This window comes from Podarcis erhardii, assembly GCF_964252035.2.
Source record: "Podarcis erhardii genome assembly, chromosome: 11".
In the NCBI taxonomy this organism is placed as follows: domain Eukaryota; kingdom Metazoa; phylum Chordata; class Lepidosauria; order Squamata; family Lacertidae; genus Podarcis; species Podarcis erhardii.
In genome coordinates this window covers 13,786,444-13,801,170 of record NC_138501.1, presented here as the reverse complement: position 1 = coordinate 13,801,170, position 14,727 = coordinate 13,786,444, and the positions used below count along the sequence as shown (strand labels likewise).

Genomic DNA, 14,727 nt, shown 5'->3' with positions numbered 1-14,727 from the left:
CCACGACTGGACATAATGGTCAGGGGTCCCTTTACCTTTAAACTACGGTTTACTGAAACAAGCCAACTTTAAAAAAAAATTAAGCAAAGTTTATTTCAATAATCCGGTTATTAACCACAGTTTAGGGTTTGAACATGAATGCTCAGCTCTCGATTCCCCCTCCCCCATCTATTTCCAGTTAGCCAATCTTCACATGACCGTGAAGGAAAAAGGAGAGTGCATATGCCTGAAAGCTCATCATGCCTGGAAGTGATAATAAATCGTAGTTTTATCAGTAATGAGCAGATACTGTCAAAATCCCAAATGAAGTGCAATATTCCTGTTTTGCAGAGAACAGTCCATAAAAGAAATGCAAGCTTGGTATTTTTCTGCATGGTTAAAATTAAAAAAGCAGAATTGCATCTATCATGAGGTACCATGCATATTTATCTGCACACATTTCATTTTAGATGGAAAGGGGAAAACGTTGCCACTACCGAAATTTCTGATGTCATCGGTATGTTGGATTTCATACAGGAAGCCAACGTGTATGGGGTTTCTGTACAAGGTAAGGAAAATATTCCGCATTTTACTTTGTAAATAGTGTCGATGCAAACGGCATCTGCTAATATCGAAGGGATATTCGTTAGGAAGGAAGCTTTGACAGTGAGGCTGACCCACCAGTAAGGAACACCCCAAAGTGGAACTCCTCTAAATGGAAATGGGGCATTTGCAGCTGCATCCCTGCTGTCATCATGTAGCAGCAACAGGCCTGGTAAAGGTATTGTCAGTGCATCAGCCTAGGAACTAGCACAGCAAAACAGCATTTTTCCTGCCATCGCACCTTCCACCCTGGCCAGCATCAGTAATAGATCTGTATATGATGTGCTGGTGACTATGCTCCAACGAGGTTTGTATTGCCCCCTAAGTTGCCTCCCATACTGAGGCTTTGTTCTTATTTTCAAAAGAGAAAATTTCCTATGCCGCGAAACCAGTTTTTATCAATGTAATCCTATGTGCATGTTTACTCAGAAGTGAGCCACATTAAATGTGCATATAGCATTTTAGCCTTAAGTAGTTTGTGATATGGCCTTATTTTGGAATGGAGGATGGAAGAAAATGTTCACACATGCATTGAACGTCACATGCGTAAAACTAAACGAAAACTAAACAACACAGAGGGCTAGCTAAAATGTAAATAACTTAATTTGCAGATTTTTAATTCTGTTAATCAGCAGAGGAAATATTTGCTTAGAAAACTTACAGTGAACAAAGCTTACAATAAATGTATTTGGGCTCATTATGACAGTTTTGCAGGGGGGGGAGTTGCATTTGAAATTAGCATTGTTTTTATGCTAAGCATCTAACAGAATGAAAGAGAAGTACAGTTTCTTAACTGCTGCCTTTGCTACAGGTCTGACATTCACATAGCTCTAACCTATGAAGTCACAATCAGTCTTATGCTCCTTCGCTTTAATGCCATCTCTGCTGCCTCATTGCCATAAGCTATCGAAAATACCATAGAGAAACCCCAGTTGTTTCCCATGGGTAGAAGTCACTGTGTCAACTGCTGAAGCCTGAATGCTCCCAACTTTACTATTCCTATAGGAGCACTCACATAGCTATTTAAAATGTTCGGAAACAGATTCCATGCACCAGCAAGAATACCATCTCCCTGCAGTATTACTAAAACAATTCTTGTTCATTCCCCCCCCCCTTTTTTCCCCTCAAGCTCAGGAGCACCCATTTAATGTAAAATGCATTTTTTCACTCCCAATACTGAAAACTAGAATAGGCATTTAGAAGGGCCCTTATGGAAAAAGAAACAACAGACTGTATACTCTATTAACACAAGTCTGTCCTTGTATTGCTAGCTTGGAATCTGAACCAGATACGCTTCACTGTAGCAAGCACAGATTTAAGTGACCCATACAGCTTTCTGGCTTAAACAGTTATGGAAAGAAGCTCAGACAAACAGGGTGGTGATGTGCAACCACAACCATGAATTATTATGGTGTTTTCTTCATTTATCCAAAAGCAATACTATGGTGTAATATCAGAAGTACTGACTATATCATTTGATAGCTGGGCATTTTTGAATTTTAATGGATATAACATGAATAATCCCCTGCAGGTTATGAAGGAAAAGCAGGAATGGCCTCTGTCATCTTAAAGCCTAATAAGTCTTTAGATCTGGAACAACTTTATCAACATGTGGTGATGTATCTGCCCAGCTATGCCTGTCCGCTCTTTTTAAGACTCCAGGTAATAATATACGAAGCACCGTAGGCATGTCTCCAAGCCTCTTAATCATTAGCAGGAAATCAGTTCAGTGATCTACTAAGCCACACATACTGAGCACTAAGTGATGACTTCAGAGAAAGGTACCTAATCAGTTGTACATTTAGTCCTCTTTACCATTTCCATTAACAAGTTGGAATTAGATAGCACACTAATGAAAACTACAGATTATGCTAAATTGGAAAGAGTTGTGTACCCCAGGAAAGATAATATAAAGGGATTAGTGGGATTAGAAACATGAATCAGGAATAACAAAATGAAATTTCGACTGGCAAAAGAAATAATGTTGGAATGTAGAGATTCCGCATCTAGAACAGAGCATATTAGAAATTACATAATAGCAGACTCAACCCCCCCACAGCTGGTGCCCACCAGATCCTTTGACCTAAAATACCCATCAGCCTCAGACAGCATTGCCAATGGTCAGTAGTTCCAGCAACATTGGAGGGGGCACCAGGTTGCTACTGACTGTCACGTTGCTTTGAAAAGTGAAGTCAGTTAAACAGTTGTTTGTAGTGGTGACTTCTGAATCAAGAGTTGGGTCAAGGCTGGCCAACATGGTATCCTCTGGATGTTGTTGTTGGACTACTCCCACCAACCCCAGCCAGCATGGCCAATGGGCAGGAGTGAGTTGTCATTCGACAACGTATGGAATGCACTGTGTTGGCTACCCATAAAATAAATACAGTCTCAGCTTACATCTGTTGGCCACCACGTTTTGTAAATGGGAATATTGTGAGCCAGGGGGACTGGGGGGGGGTGTCCTTGCCTGCATCAATATCTGGTAGGGAGGGGTACTGGGAGGTAATAAAGGCTGCTCCTGGGTGAGACTGAAAGATACATACTAAGAACTGAATCCTGCAAGACTTTAGCTTTGCTCTGCTCCTAATAGGAAGACTGTTAAGAATTGCTTTTGAATTGAGCAAATGCATCTCTGTGTATTTCCTCACACAGTACAACAGGAAAAAGAGAGAGAGCAGAATTTTTTTTAAAAATTGAATAAGCCATGTGTCAGTATAGAGATGAGCCTCACTGCCTTTTCCATCTTTGATTTCTGTGACAGTTGTATGAGTCAGAGGAAATTGATGTGGGCAGCTAAAACCTTTTGTATCAATCTTTGTATCAAATGTAAACTTTACAGTTTCCAAACAAATTTATAGATTTAAAAGTTCAGCAAATTGTAGCATATGGGTACATTATAAAGCTACTTTTATAAATTCTGCTTCAAAGATCCCATACACAAGCTTCAGAACTCCATGAGGCAAACTATAGCTTACCGAGACAGTTGAAATGTGCAGCCTCCCAGGATTTATTTCCTCATTAATCACAAGCTGTGGTCAAGGTTTGTTACTGACTACAACTCATAGCTCAGACTTTCATGTGGTCTCAGTAAGCCATAGTTTGGATTTCCTTCTTGTGTGAACCAAGTTAATGAACCTGCATTTTGCATTTCATGTTAAACCATGGTTTATTGTGATGTACATGAGCAAGAACAAACCTTGCAATCATATGCTCCCTCTCTCTCCTTCAGCATTGTGGCTGAGGAGTTAAAGAAGCAGTTAGTTTTGCTTCTGGTTTGTAATGTCATGGGACATTAAAAAAATATATGTCATTAACGTTAACTGTTAATTTCAAACATGTCAAATTCAAACCAAGGGTTATGGAACCAGTTTGTTGAAACTGACTACAGTTGGTGTTAATCAAAATTCAAGGTCTGGAGAATATGGCAAATTGTGGTTAACTAAAAGCAGAGGCAAAACCTCCCAGATTCTTGGCCTTATAAGCAACCCAAGGTCATTGTGGTTCATTCACATCATGCTGCATCATGGTTTCATGAGTTATTCAAAGGTAGCCTCAGACTCTGAAGATATTCATCTCCCCTCAGATGAAGATGTAACACATCTCTTGGTGAGCCTGTTTTGTTTACAGTAAACAAATTAAAAATCTTCTCTTTTGCCTGTAGGAAGTAATGGAAGTCACAGGAACTTTCAAGCAACAAAAATTTCAGTTGGTCCAGGAAGGATTTAATCCATCTGAAATCAGTGACCCACTATATTTTTTGGACAGTTGTAAGAAGTCTTACGTTTTATTAACTAAAGAACTGCACGATAGAATCTTATCTGGACAAGTGAAACTTTAGAGTTTATTAATAAGGATTTTACAAGCTACTGCACAAGACAAGACAAAACTTTAAACATGTTTGTCAGCTATATTCTGTATGGTCTCCTGGTGAAGAGATGTACACTGTTGAATTTTACAGTAAATATTAGGGAGGGATTATGCTTTGTTAATCTTTCTCTGTTTTGACCATCAGTGCATACTAATCTACCTCTTATAGTGCAATCCTAGGCATGTCTACTCAGAAGTAAGTCCTATTGAATTCAGTAAGATTTACTCCAAGGCTAGCCTTAGACTATCATTGGTTCAGTATTTTATAGTTTTTGTATAAATATCTCCTAATAAAACATTGTTTATGATCAACATAAACAAATGACATTGAGAGAATAACAAAGCTACAGTGAAATTATATTTTGCTGCCTTGTGCTTCATATTTTATAGTATAATCTCCCTCTGCTGAACAAAAACTGGTCACTATTAGCAGTAGATGGCCGTTGTTCCTAATAGTCACCTCCTAACTATATAGGCATACCTCTTTTTATTGCACAGTGCTTTATTGTGCTTTACAGAAATGTATCATTGTGAGGATGTCGGTGCAACAGCAAGAAGCCCAGCCAGGGAAAGGAGGCCTTCTTACTATACTGCCTCTCTTCCCGAGAATGGAGCTGGCCAGGGCTGGAGCCAGGTTTTTCCCCTCCCGCCCCTGCAGCCAGGGAGTCTTTGCTTAATAGTGTAAATATAACACTCATATGCACTGAGAAATAAAAATAAAAATAGCGTGACTCCCTTTTTTTGCAATATTCGCTTTATTGCAGTGGTCTGGAACTGAACTTACCATATATCCAAGTTATGTCTATAAACATTTATTTTTAAAAAACAATAAACAGTTGAAAAGAGAGAATCCTGCCACAATTTTGATTTGTTAACTCTGCAAAGATAATACCTCTGTGATAATTTGTGCTGCAATTCTGTACACCTGGGGCCAAGCCACTACTGAATACAGTGGGACATGCTTCCGAGTAGACATATTCAGTATTGTGCTATTACTTCCGACACGCAGGACTGCAACATTATTTATTTTGCTGTAACAGAAATTATTCACATCCTCCTTATTTTAATGTTTTCTAATCTCAATGGCCTCTGAACTACAGTAGTATTCTTTGTTTAAAAACTTAGAACCAGCTTGTAGTCCCTCTCTGCACAGAACTCTTCTGAATGCTTTTATTTCCAAAACTGAGTAAATTAAATTGCAGTCCTGTACGTACTTACCTCAGACTAGACACACATAGGATTGTGCTGCTAGTGTTCTGTTTTTGAGCATGAAACAAAGATAACACGTTGATTTCTGTTCCTATGCCAATATACAGGAAGAATACCTTTGTCTGCAATAATACGAGAAGGTTGTGCAGATGTCTTTTGTATGCTGGGTACCTGTATCTTGCACATTAGGAATTTCCTATAATATACATGTAGTAAAACAAAAACCTTTTTAGATGTACGCAACAGGTGTTTTTGTTCGTTCATTAAAAAACCCCAAACCCTTGCCCCTAAGAGAATTGCCATTTGTAAAGCAGCCCTCGCTTGAAGGTGTTCCTAGTTGTAAAGCAATACTGCTTATTTATTTTAATACATTTTTAAGTCCCATTCTTCTGTGCCAGATTCATGGCAGCGCACAACGAATGATTGAAAAATTTCCCTCCTATGCATTATGACACTCCACCTGGCACACAATCCCATTCTTGTAGAAACTAGCTATCTGATCCACTTTCTGTTCCTTTACATTTCTATTGCCCTAGAAACTAGGGCAGGGGTCAGTAACCTTTTTCAGCCGTGGGCCGGTCCACCGTCCCTCAGACTATGTGTGTTAAGTTGTGGGTGAACATATCAGACAACACAGCGATTCTTCAAACAGCTCTTGTTTATTCCCAGGCCAGGACAGAACTGAACTGAAGGGTTCAGTCAGCCTGGTTATATAGAGCTCCAGTACAATGTAACTGTAACAATTTTCTAAAACTACCCAATCACTGAATGTCACTTTTGATTCCTTATTTGCATAACTATCTACAGTATCCCCCTGCTGGCCCAGGGTGAGAACTTCAGTACATAACAATGTGGTAGGCCGGACTATATTTTTGGGGGGGAAATGAACAAATTCCTATGCCCCACAAATAACCCAGAGATGCATTTTACATAAAAGCACACATTCTACTCATGTAAAAACACCAGGCAGGCCCCACAAATAACCCAGAGATGCGTTTTAAATAAAAGGACACATTCTACTCATGTAAAAACACGCTGATTCCCGGACCTTCCGCGGGCTGGATTGAGAAGGCGTTTGGGCCGTATCTGACCCCCGGGCCTTAGGTTGCCTACCCCTGAACTGGGGCATGGATTCAAAGGATTTCTGTGTGAGTGAAGAGGCTCTTCTGCCCATGCAGCCTCCCTTTCTTGCTGCTAGCCATATGCCATATGCCATTCTGTTTTGGCAGTTTCCCCCCAGTCCTCAGGAGCAGAGATTCAGAGGATAGAGAGGGTTTAAGAGGAAAGGGGCTGCTGGGAACATCTCACTTCATTCACAGAATGAAAATTAGGATCTACGCCAAAATCCCTGAGTGCAGCATAGAACTAGCAATCACAGACAGTAAGAAGACACCCGTACAGAAACCTCAGCACCTTTTAAAAAGAAAAATACTGCATTTCCCTTCCTACCATTTTACATTGATTGCATTGTAAGCTCTTCAGAGCATGAGAGGCAATATAAATGCCTCATACCCTTGGCCCAGTGCTGTTGAGTCAGAAGTGCCCATTAACTCCTTGTAAGTGATGAACAATGGATCTCTGAGATCTTAAACTAAAATACCAATTCTGTAAATGCTGTTTTTCTTGACTTTATTAAAAGCAAGTTCCTTTCTCACTTTACAAACACATTAACTGGTGTTTTTTTAATAAACAATAAAGGTAGAACATAAAGGAGTGGAAACATAGCTCAGTTGTAGAGGTTTGGTTTTTTAATAAAAAAAATAAAGGTAGAAGATAAAGGAGTGGGAGCATAGCTCAGTTGTAGAGTACATGTTTTTCAGGCAGGAGGCCTGATGTTTATTCCCTGGCACCTCTGGTTAAAAGGATGATGTTTCTGCTCTCTGCTTGAGAAAGGCTGCTGTTGGTCGGAGTAGGTGGTATGGGATGAAGATGGACAAATGGTCCAGCTTGATATGAGGCTTTCTGTGTTCCTGTGATTTTTTTTTTATTATACAAAATGTATTAATAAGCTGCTTTCATAAATAATAAAGGACCAGAATTTTTAAAATGTAACATATTTTTGTTTTAGTTTTAATCATGCACTTATGGTTGTTATTGTTGTTTAACTGTTCAGTCGTGTCCGACTCTTCATGACCCCATGGATCAGAGCACGCCAGGCACTCCTGTCTTCCACTGCCTCCCGCAGTTGGGTCAAACTCATGCTGGTAGCTTCAAGAACACTGTCCAACCATTTCGTCCTCTGTCGTCCCCTTCTCCTTGTGCCCTCCATCTTCCCCAACATCAGGGTCTTTTCCAGGGAGTCTTCTTTTCTCATGAGGTGGCTAAAGTATTGGAGCCTCAGCTTCAGGATCTGTCCTTCCAGTGAGCACTGGATCAGGCCTACACTGTTTTATTTAAACAGTTACATCCTGCTGTCCATCTGCAGACTGTTCCAGTGGTTCAGTTTTAATGGATTTTCCCCATTCATTTCATTATGGTTATAAGGAAAAGCTAGAAGATAATCTGATTTCCATTTAGTACAAGTAAGAATTGTACAAATACAATACGATCATCAGATATAAAGCACATTTGTAACAATCCCCTCTGTTAATGCTTCATTTTCATTTTTTTCCAGTACCAATCTATTTATATAAATGTGTTTTTGTTAGGATTTCCATACTTTACAAAAATGGCAATGGGCCTGAATTAACTCTGTTACTTTTTCAGTTTTAAGCAATATGAAAGGGAAGACTCTTAACTGAATACAAGCTTGGCTCCCACATTCTAATCTTTCCCTTTGTTACTATACTACAATACCCTCCCAAAAAATGAACTGATGAAATTCCTTTAGATCAATTCAAGTGATAAGAAATGCAAAGTAGTTGAAGATGAATGAATCGAAACCCAAATAATTGCAGAAACAATCAGCATGGTGGATCTTTATGTCTAACACTAAATAGGCAAGCTGTTTCAGAAATACACCAATTGCATGCATGAGAGTTTTTCTTTTTGCTAATGTGTTAGGCAGGAATATGTATTAAAAAGTAATTCAAGCTCAGGAGTCTGATATGAGCCAGCAACTCAGCTTTCTACACAAAATCCCTAAAGCAATTACCCTCCTGCTCCCAATTATAATATATTTCTAGAGGCAAGAAGCCTTCTGTCAAATTAAGAACTGTGCTTCCCTTTTCTATCTCCATGTTCAAAAAATAATAATACATTTTGCTTTTTGCCTGAAGTGATGCACAAAATTTAAAGATAAGGCCAGATTTAACCAAACACATTATTTCAGGAACAATTTTGATTTCTGTACCACTTCAGTCAAATTAGAAACTATAGAGAGGTTGTGAATCTTCCCTTGATAAAGGCTGTTCTCCAATTGGAGCGCTCGCAGGCCAGTGTTTCTCAGTCGTTGGTATTTATACTACATTTTTAAAGAATTGCATGGAGAGTCTTTAAACCTCTTTTGTTGACCACCAGCGTCATGCTTTAAAAATTTCCGTTTTTAAGTTCGGAATAGAGTAGTTGCTTTGGAAGACGATAATCAGGCATCCAAACAACATGACCAGTCCAACGAAGTTGATGTTGAAGAATCACTGCTTCAACACTGGCATTAGTTTGCCTGTCTTCCCAAGTGATGTGTAAATTGTTTCGGAGACACAGTTGATAGAATCTTTCGAGGAGTTGGAGATGGCGTTTATAAGTGGTCCATGTTTCACAAGCATACAGTAAGGTTGGTAGTAGAATAGCTTTGTAAACAAGCATTTTGGGTTTCCCTGTGAATGTTGCAGTCCTCAGACACTTTGCACTTCAGTCACAGAGCTCAGGTGATGCTGGATTTTGGCATCACTGTTGGCCCTTGTGGGAAGATAACTGGGACCCTTTTCTGGCTGAGGAGCAAGGTAAAACTCCCTCCAATAAACAAACTTCAGTTATTCGTTTATGAATTTTGAAACTGCATTTGAGGGCAAGACATTCACAGCAATCAGAAGTGGGTAGAGACATGGCAGAGCTACAGCTGCATCCAAAGCCTTTCCAACTTCGTTTTGAACCCCCTACCAAGGAAGGGCTGAATGAGGTCAAAGTCCCATTTAGTTCAGCCTTCTGTTCCCACAGTGGCCAACCACCTTCTCATAGGAAGCCTGCAAGCAGGACCTGAGCACAATAGCGCTTTTTTCACTTGTGATTCCCAGCAAAGTAGTACAGTCATACCTTGGAAGTACAGGTGAAACTCGGAAAATTTGAATATTGTGGAAAAGTTCATTATTTCAGTAATTCAACTTAAAAGGTGAAACTAATATATGAGATAGACTCATGACATGCAAAGCGAGATATATCAAGCCTTTATTTGTTATAATTGTGATGATCATGGCATAGATTATGAAAACCCTAAATTAATAATCTCAGAAAATTAGAATATTAAATGAAATCATCAAAACAAGGACTGCAAATAGAGCAATATTGGACCTCTGAGAAGTAGAAGCATAACACCTCAGGAGTCCACGATATTCTCATGAGTCCACGATACTCTAATTTTCCGAGTTTCACCTGTAGAACAGAATCTGCTCTGGAAGTCCATTCGATTTCTAAAACACTTTTGGAAACCAAAGCACAGCTTCTGATTGGCTGCAGGAAGTTCCTGCAGCCAATCGGAAACCATGGAAGCCCCGTCGGACATTTGGGTTCCAAAAATAGTTCGTAAACTGGAAAAGTCACTTCCGGGCTTGCGGAGTTCGGGAGCCAAAACGTTCAAGAACTAAGCTGTTCGAAAGCCAAGGTACAACTGTATTCAGAAGTATTCTGCCAACAGTAGATGGGAGAATGAAGGGGTATTGGACTCAACAGATGTCAACATGTTTTGTTTCAGGGCCTGCTGCTAGTAGAAACCACCAGTGGTAGATCTACACCCACTAAGCTTTCCATGGGTGTGCTGAGATCCGCCACAGATCTGCCTTCCCAGCAGCACTTTTCTCTGCTAGCAAATGAACACTTCCACACAATTCAAATCTCCTCCAGCCAGTGGCTCTGCAAGTTCAGATTGAACTCCCAAGGTGGTATACAATTCAAAGTAATGAATGTGGTAATCAATTAAACAAAATTTATAGAATCTACCAAGGCCCAGCTGCCACATCTTGGGGCACAGAAGGCAATGTTAATTTTAAGAACCTAATGGTGCTCCCTGAGGAGATTTCACCCCTCCCATATCCAAGAATCTCCTGACGAGTCTGCTGATTCTCCAGAGAGGAGGAGCAGTGTTCTGCTTTCTACTTATTCAGCTCCAGCACCAAGTCAGTCAGTCAGTCAGTGTGTTGGGGAGAGAGAGAGACTGAGTGTTAGAGATCGTGTGTAGAGATAAGGTTGCTGCTAAGAGCAGCTGCAGACACTCAGTGTAGCATTCATTTATGCTTAGACCTATTTAGCTCTGTATATAGTTTTGTATTATAGTTGTAGTTATAGAATAAAAGAAGAGATTCTACAGAGCTGCTCTCTGAGTTGTTTATACACTGCCAGACTCTGCTATACTCTGCTGTGCGACGACTGTATTGTGGAAGTGAATCCGGTGCTCACAACTCTAAGCTGTGAGTCCACAGCACTTTGACCTGGTGGTCTCTGGAAGTGCTACCCAGCTCGCCTAGCCCAGTCGGGGTTGAAGTGCATGAGTCCAGTTGGTGACACTGGCTCAAGGGCGATGCTGACATCCCATCACAATAATATACCTACCTGGATGGAGAGGATAATACAGCTGTGGTCTCATAATAAAAGCTGGTAACACAGTGGCTGAAATTAAAGAGGAAAAGTGTGCAGAAGTACCATTCAGTGGAAAGTATGTAGAACAAGTTGACAAGTTCACATGGTTTAAAAAGTTCAGTGGAGCTAGCAGGGCAAATGTAAGGTAACTTACAGGCTTGAAACAGATATAATACATAGAATATACAATAGTTGGGGAAATAAGCTCGACAGCAGGTCACTGCTTTATCTATCATTCAAAATTCAGGACACTAAAGAAACTGGGTGGAAGAAAATCTTGTTGAGCAGAGCTCAGCTTGTTGAGGAAGCTCTTGACAGGTCTCCAGAGACTATAGACAAAATGAGGATATCAATTCAGACCTCGGCTGACAGTAAGTGATGGAAGGAAGAAGAGTAGGTCACAGTGGTGAAAAGAATACCTCAGCAAGATTGCATAAGTTTTTCTTGGACAAAGGAACAAAATTTTGTCAGGGTTGCTTCTCACAAGACAGATAAGGGATAACACATGTCCTGTGTGGACACCATCACATATGAAAGCGGGGGAGGGGGGAGAGATGTACCTTCACGGCATAATGTACATGTACTTTGCTATACAAAAAATATACTTGTATGTTATCCACTAAGTATGTTATCCACTAAGATGTCAGACCAGACACCATGAAACTAAGCTGGTTTAAACTCAATGGCTACAATTTAACTGACTTGTAGAAAAGACTGATTAAAAAAGAAACTAAACTCTAAGAGGAAGGAAGGCTGGATAAAAATATTCTCCTGCAAAAAAATATTTAGTACATGTATTCAATGGCAAATAGAGAGAGATCAATTGAGATGAATGATGCAAGCAAGCCTTTTCTCAAGAACATACATATCCATGTGTGTGCTGCTATGTCAGCATTTGCAGAGGAACAAGTCTGTTTGGTCAAATAGGTACTCATGTTATTGAATTAATGCTGGGCAATGTCTGCAATCGCTTCTACCACCCACCTTGACCTGGAAATAGGGTGCTCAATAAGAGATAGATATTCCCATATTAAACACTTCTAGAACTGCTCTTTCTTGGCCTTTTCTGGGCTGGTTGACTATCTGTCCTAAATATTGTAGAGGCTCATTTGCTCCCAGTTCAACTGCTGTCAAAATCAAAAACATGAATCCTGATGGAACAGACAAAAGGATTCATCTTGTTCAACATCATGTATCCCACATTTATTTCTGTTTTGTGGAAAGCTGTGCCCAGAGAACATGGGAGGTGCCAAACTGGTGTGATGTATGAGTCATTGGTTATTAGCTCCAGGTAAGTTGATCCTGAGTTAAAGATCCCTTGTGAAAATAGCACTGCACAAGTGCAAAGGGCGTCCTGGGCTGGTTAGCATGGATTGGATTATACTTCATATTGCCGCAGCCCTAGACTGCCTCTGCAGTATATTATGTTTAACCAAGCCCTTCTTGAGTTATTCCAGACTTGTATTGCACTGACACAATACATTGCATCCAATCCAAAATTTTAGCATCATAGCTAGAAAAGTTGGGGGGGGGGAGCAACAAAATACATTACACTATATTTGCAATTAGGAATTGCAATAGATGTACAATAAAACTGTAACATGCTGGTCATTACTATGCCATCCTGAATGCTAAATTACTACAGTAGTCTTTAAAAGTAACACATGGCAAATTAAGACTGATTAAATCAAATGAGCTAAATAGGATTGACACTATCATATTTTAATTAAGGAACTGGAATTGATTCAAGTTGGTTAATGACTAGCTCATACAGCTGACCACTTCAGGAGCTTCTGTCATAACAGCATTAAATTATTGGCTGCAGTCATGAACTCAATCAGCATTAGGATAAGCCTTGCTGAGTAATTAAGCTGGCCACTGAAAAAAATTGATGTATTTCTGACTCTCTGTGTCCCTATTTTCCAGGGATAGTCCAATTTACAGAAGCCACCCCAGTTTCTGATTTGACCTCAGAATGTCCCGCTTTTCCTTAGGACATCCCTATTTTCATCGGAGAAACGTTGAAGAGCATGGAATTATGTGGTCCACAAGCCAGGGAGCTAAGTGACTAGACAACCTTTAGAAGACATCTGAACTGTATAGGGAAGTTTTAATGTTTTATTGTGTTTTATGTATGTTGGAAGCCACCCAGAGTAGCTGGGGCAACCCAGTCAGATGGGCAGGGTAATAATAATAATAATAATAATAATAATAATAATAATAATAATAATAGAATATGGACAGTGGTTTTCAACCAGTGTGCTGTGGCCCCTGGGGTGCCTTGAATTTTGGTCCGGCCTCTGCCCTTCTTCCCTTCCCTCCCTCCTTTAATGCCCTCTTGCATCTCTGCCTCCCGAAGGCTTTCACAGCTGTTTATTACAGCAGCCCTGGCTACAAGCTCCCCAGGCGAATGGTGCCTCTGGGGCTGGTCAGGGGGTGCTTCCCAGGCCCCTGTGGGGCAGTGCGAGACAGCACCTCTCTTTGGGGCAGGAAGGGCAGCTCAGAGCCCAGGGGTGCTGGCAGCGGCTGCCTAGAGGACTCCCAAGGAGAGGAGGCTGAGGGAACCCTCCCCAAGGGAGGGTGTTTGGAAAAGGGCGAGAGGCTGCCCGCTCTGTAGGCAAGGGGTAGCATAACTGCCCCACAGGGGTGCCACAGAAAGAATGCAGTTGGTCAAGGGCAGGGCCGGATTTAGGTTTGATGAGGCCCTAAGCTACTGAAGGTAAGGGGCCCTTTATACAGGGCGAGTCCTTTAAAAGAGGCCCCGTGGATACAGAGTACACATGTTCCACAGGGCCTCTTTTAAAAAACTCACCCTGTAGATCCAACTGTCCCTTGTCAACAACAAATTGCCACTGTTTTTTTGTGTTGAATATATGTGTTAAGTTGTGGGTGAACATATCAGACGACACAAGGATTCTTCAAACAGCTTTTGTTTATTCACAGGCCAGACCTGAACTGAACTAAAGGGTTCAGCCAGCCTGCTTATATAGAGCTCCAGTACAATGCAACTGTAACCACTTTCTGTAACTATCCAATCACTGAATGTCACTTTCAACCCCTTATTTGCATATGTGGACTTGAGTGAAAATTATCTACGGTATCCCCCTGCTGGCCCAGGGTGAGAACTTCAGAACATAACAATATGCTATATGGTAATTTATGGACCTATTAGGTATCTAAAGCCATTTGCACATGCAGAATGTAGGCGCCCTTATATACAGAAATGAGCAAACCTGTGATATTTTAGGGAGCAGGCTAGCAGGCAGGGCCCATGACTTACATCATAGGAGCCCACACAACACAAAACACTGTTGCTGTATGTAGGTTTTATTCTATTTGTTT

The 14,727-nt window shown here is 40.6% G+C and overlaps 1 protein-coding gene across 3 annotated transcripts in view; it reads left to right on the top strand.

Moving 5' to 3' along the window:
* Positions 1–14,611, top strand: part of SLC27A6 (solute carrier family 27 member 6) — a 46,332-nt gene extending 31,721 nt beyond the window's left edge. Inside the window, exons 8-12 of one of the 3 annotated variants that reach the window (XM_081880470.1) lie at positions 450–547; positions 2,114–2,244; positions 4,244–5,176; positions 6,268–7,356; positions 7,425–7,710. In XM_081880470.1, the coding sequence (XP_081736596.1) occupies positions 450–547; positions 2,114–2,244; positions 4,244–4,420 (406 nt within the window). In that variant the 3' untranslated portion in view covers positions 4,421–5,176; positions 6,268–7,356; positions 7,425–7,710. Of the gene's footprint in view, positions 1–449; positions 548–2,113; positions 2,245–4,243; positions 5,177–6,267; positions 7,711–14,268 lie in introns of those variants that run through there. The other 2 variants (XM_081880471.1, XM_081880469.1) reach the window with 2 other exon arrangements.
* The last annotated feature ends 116 nt before the right edge of the window (positions 14,612–14,727 follow it).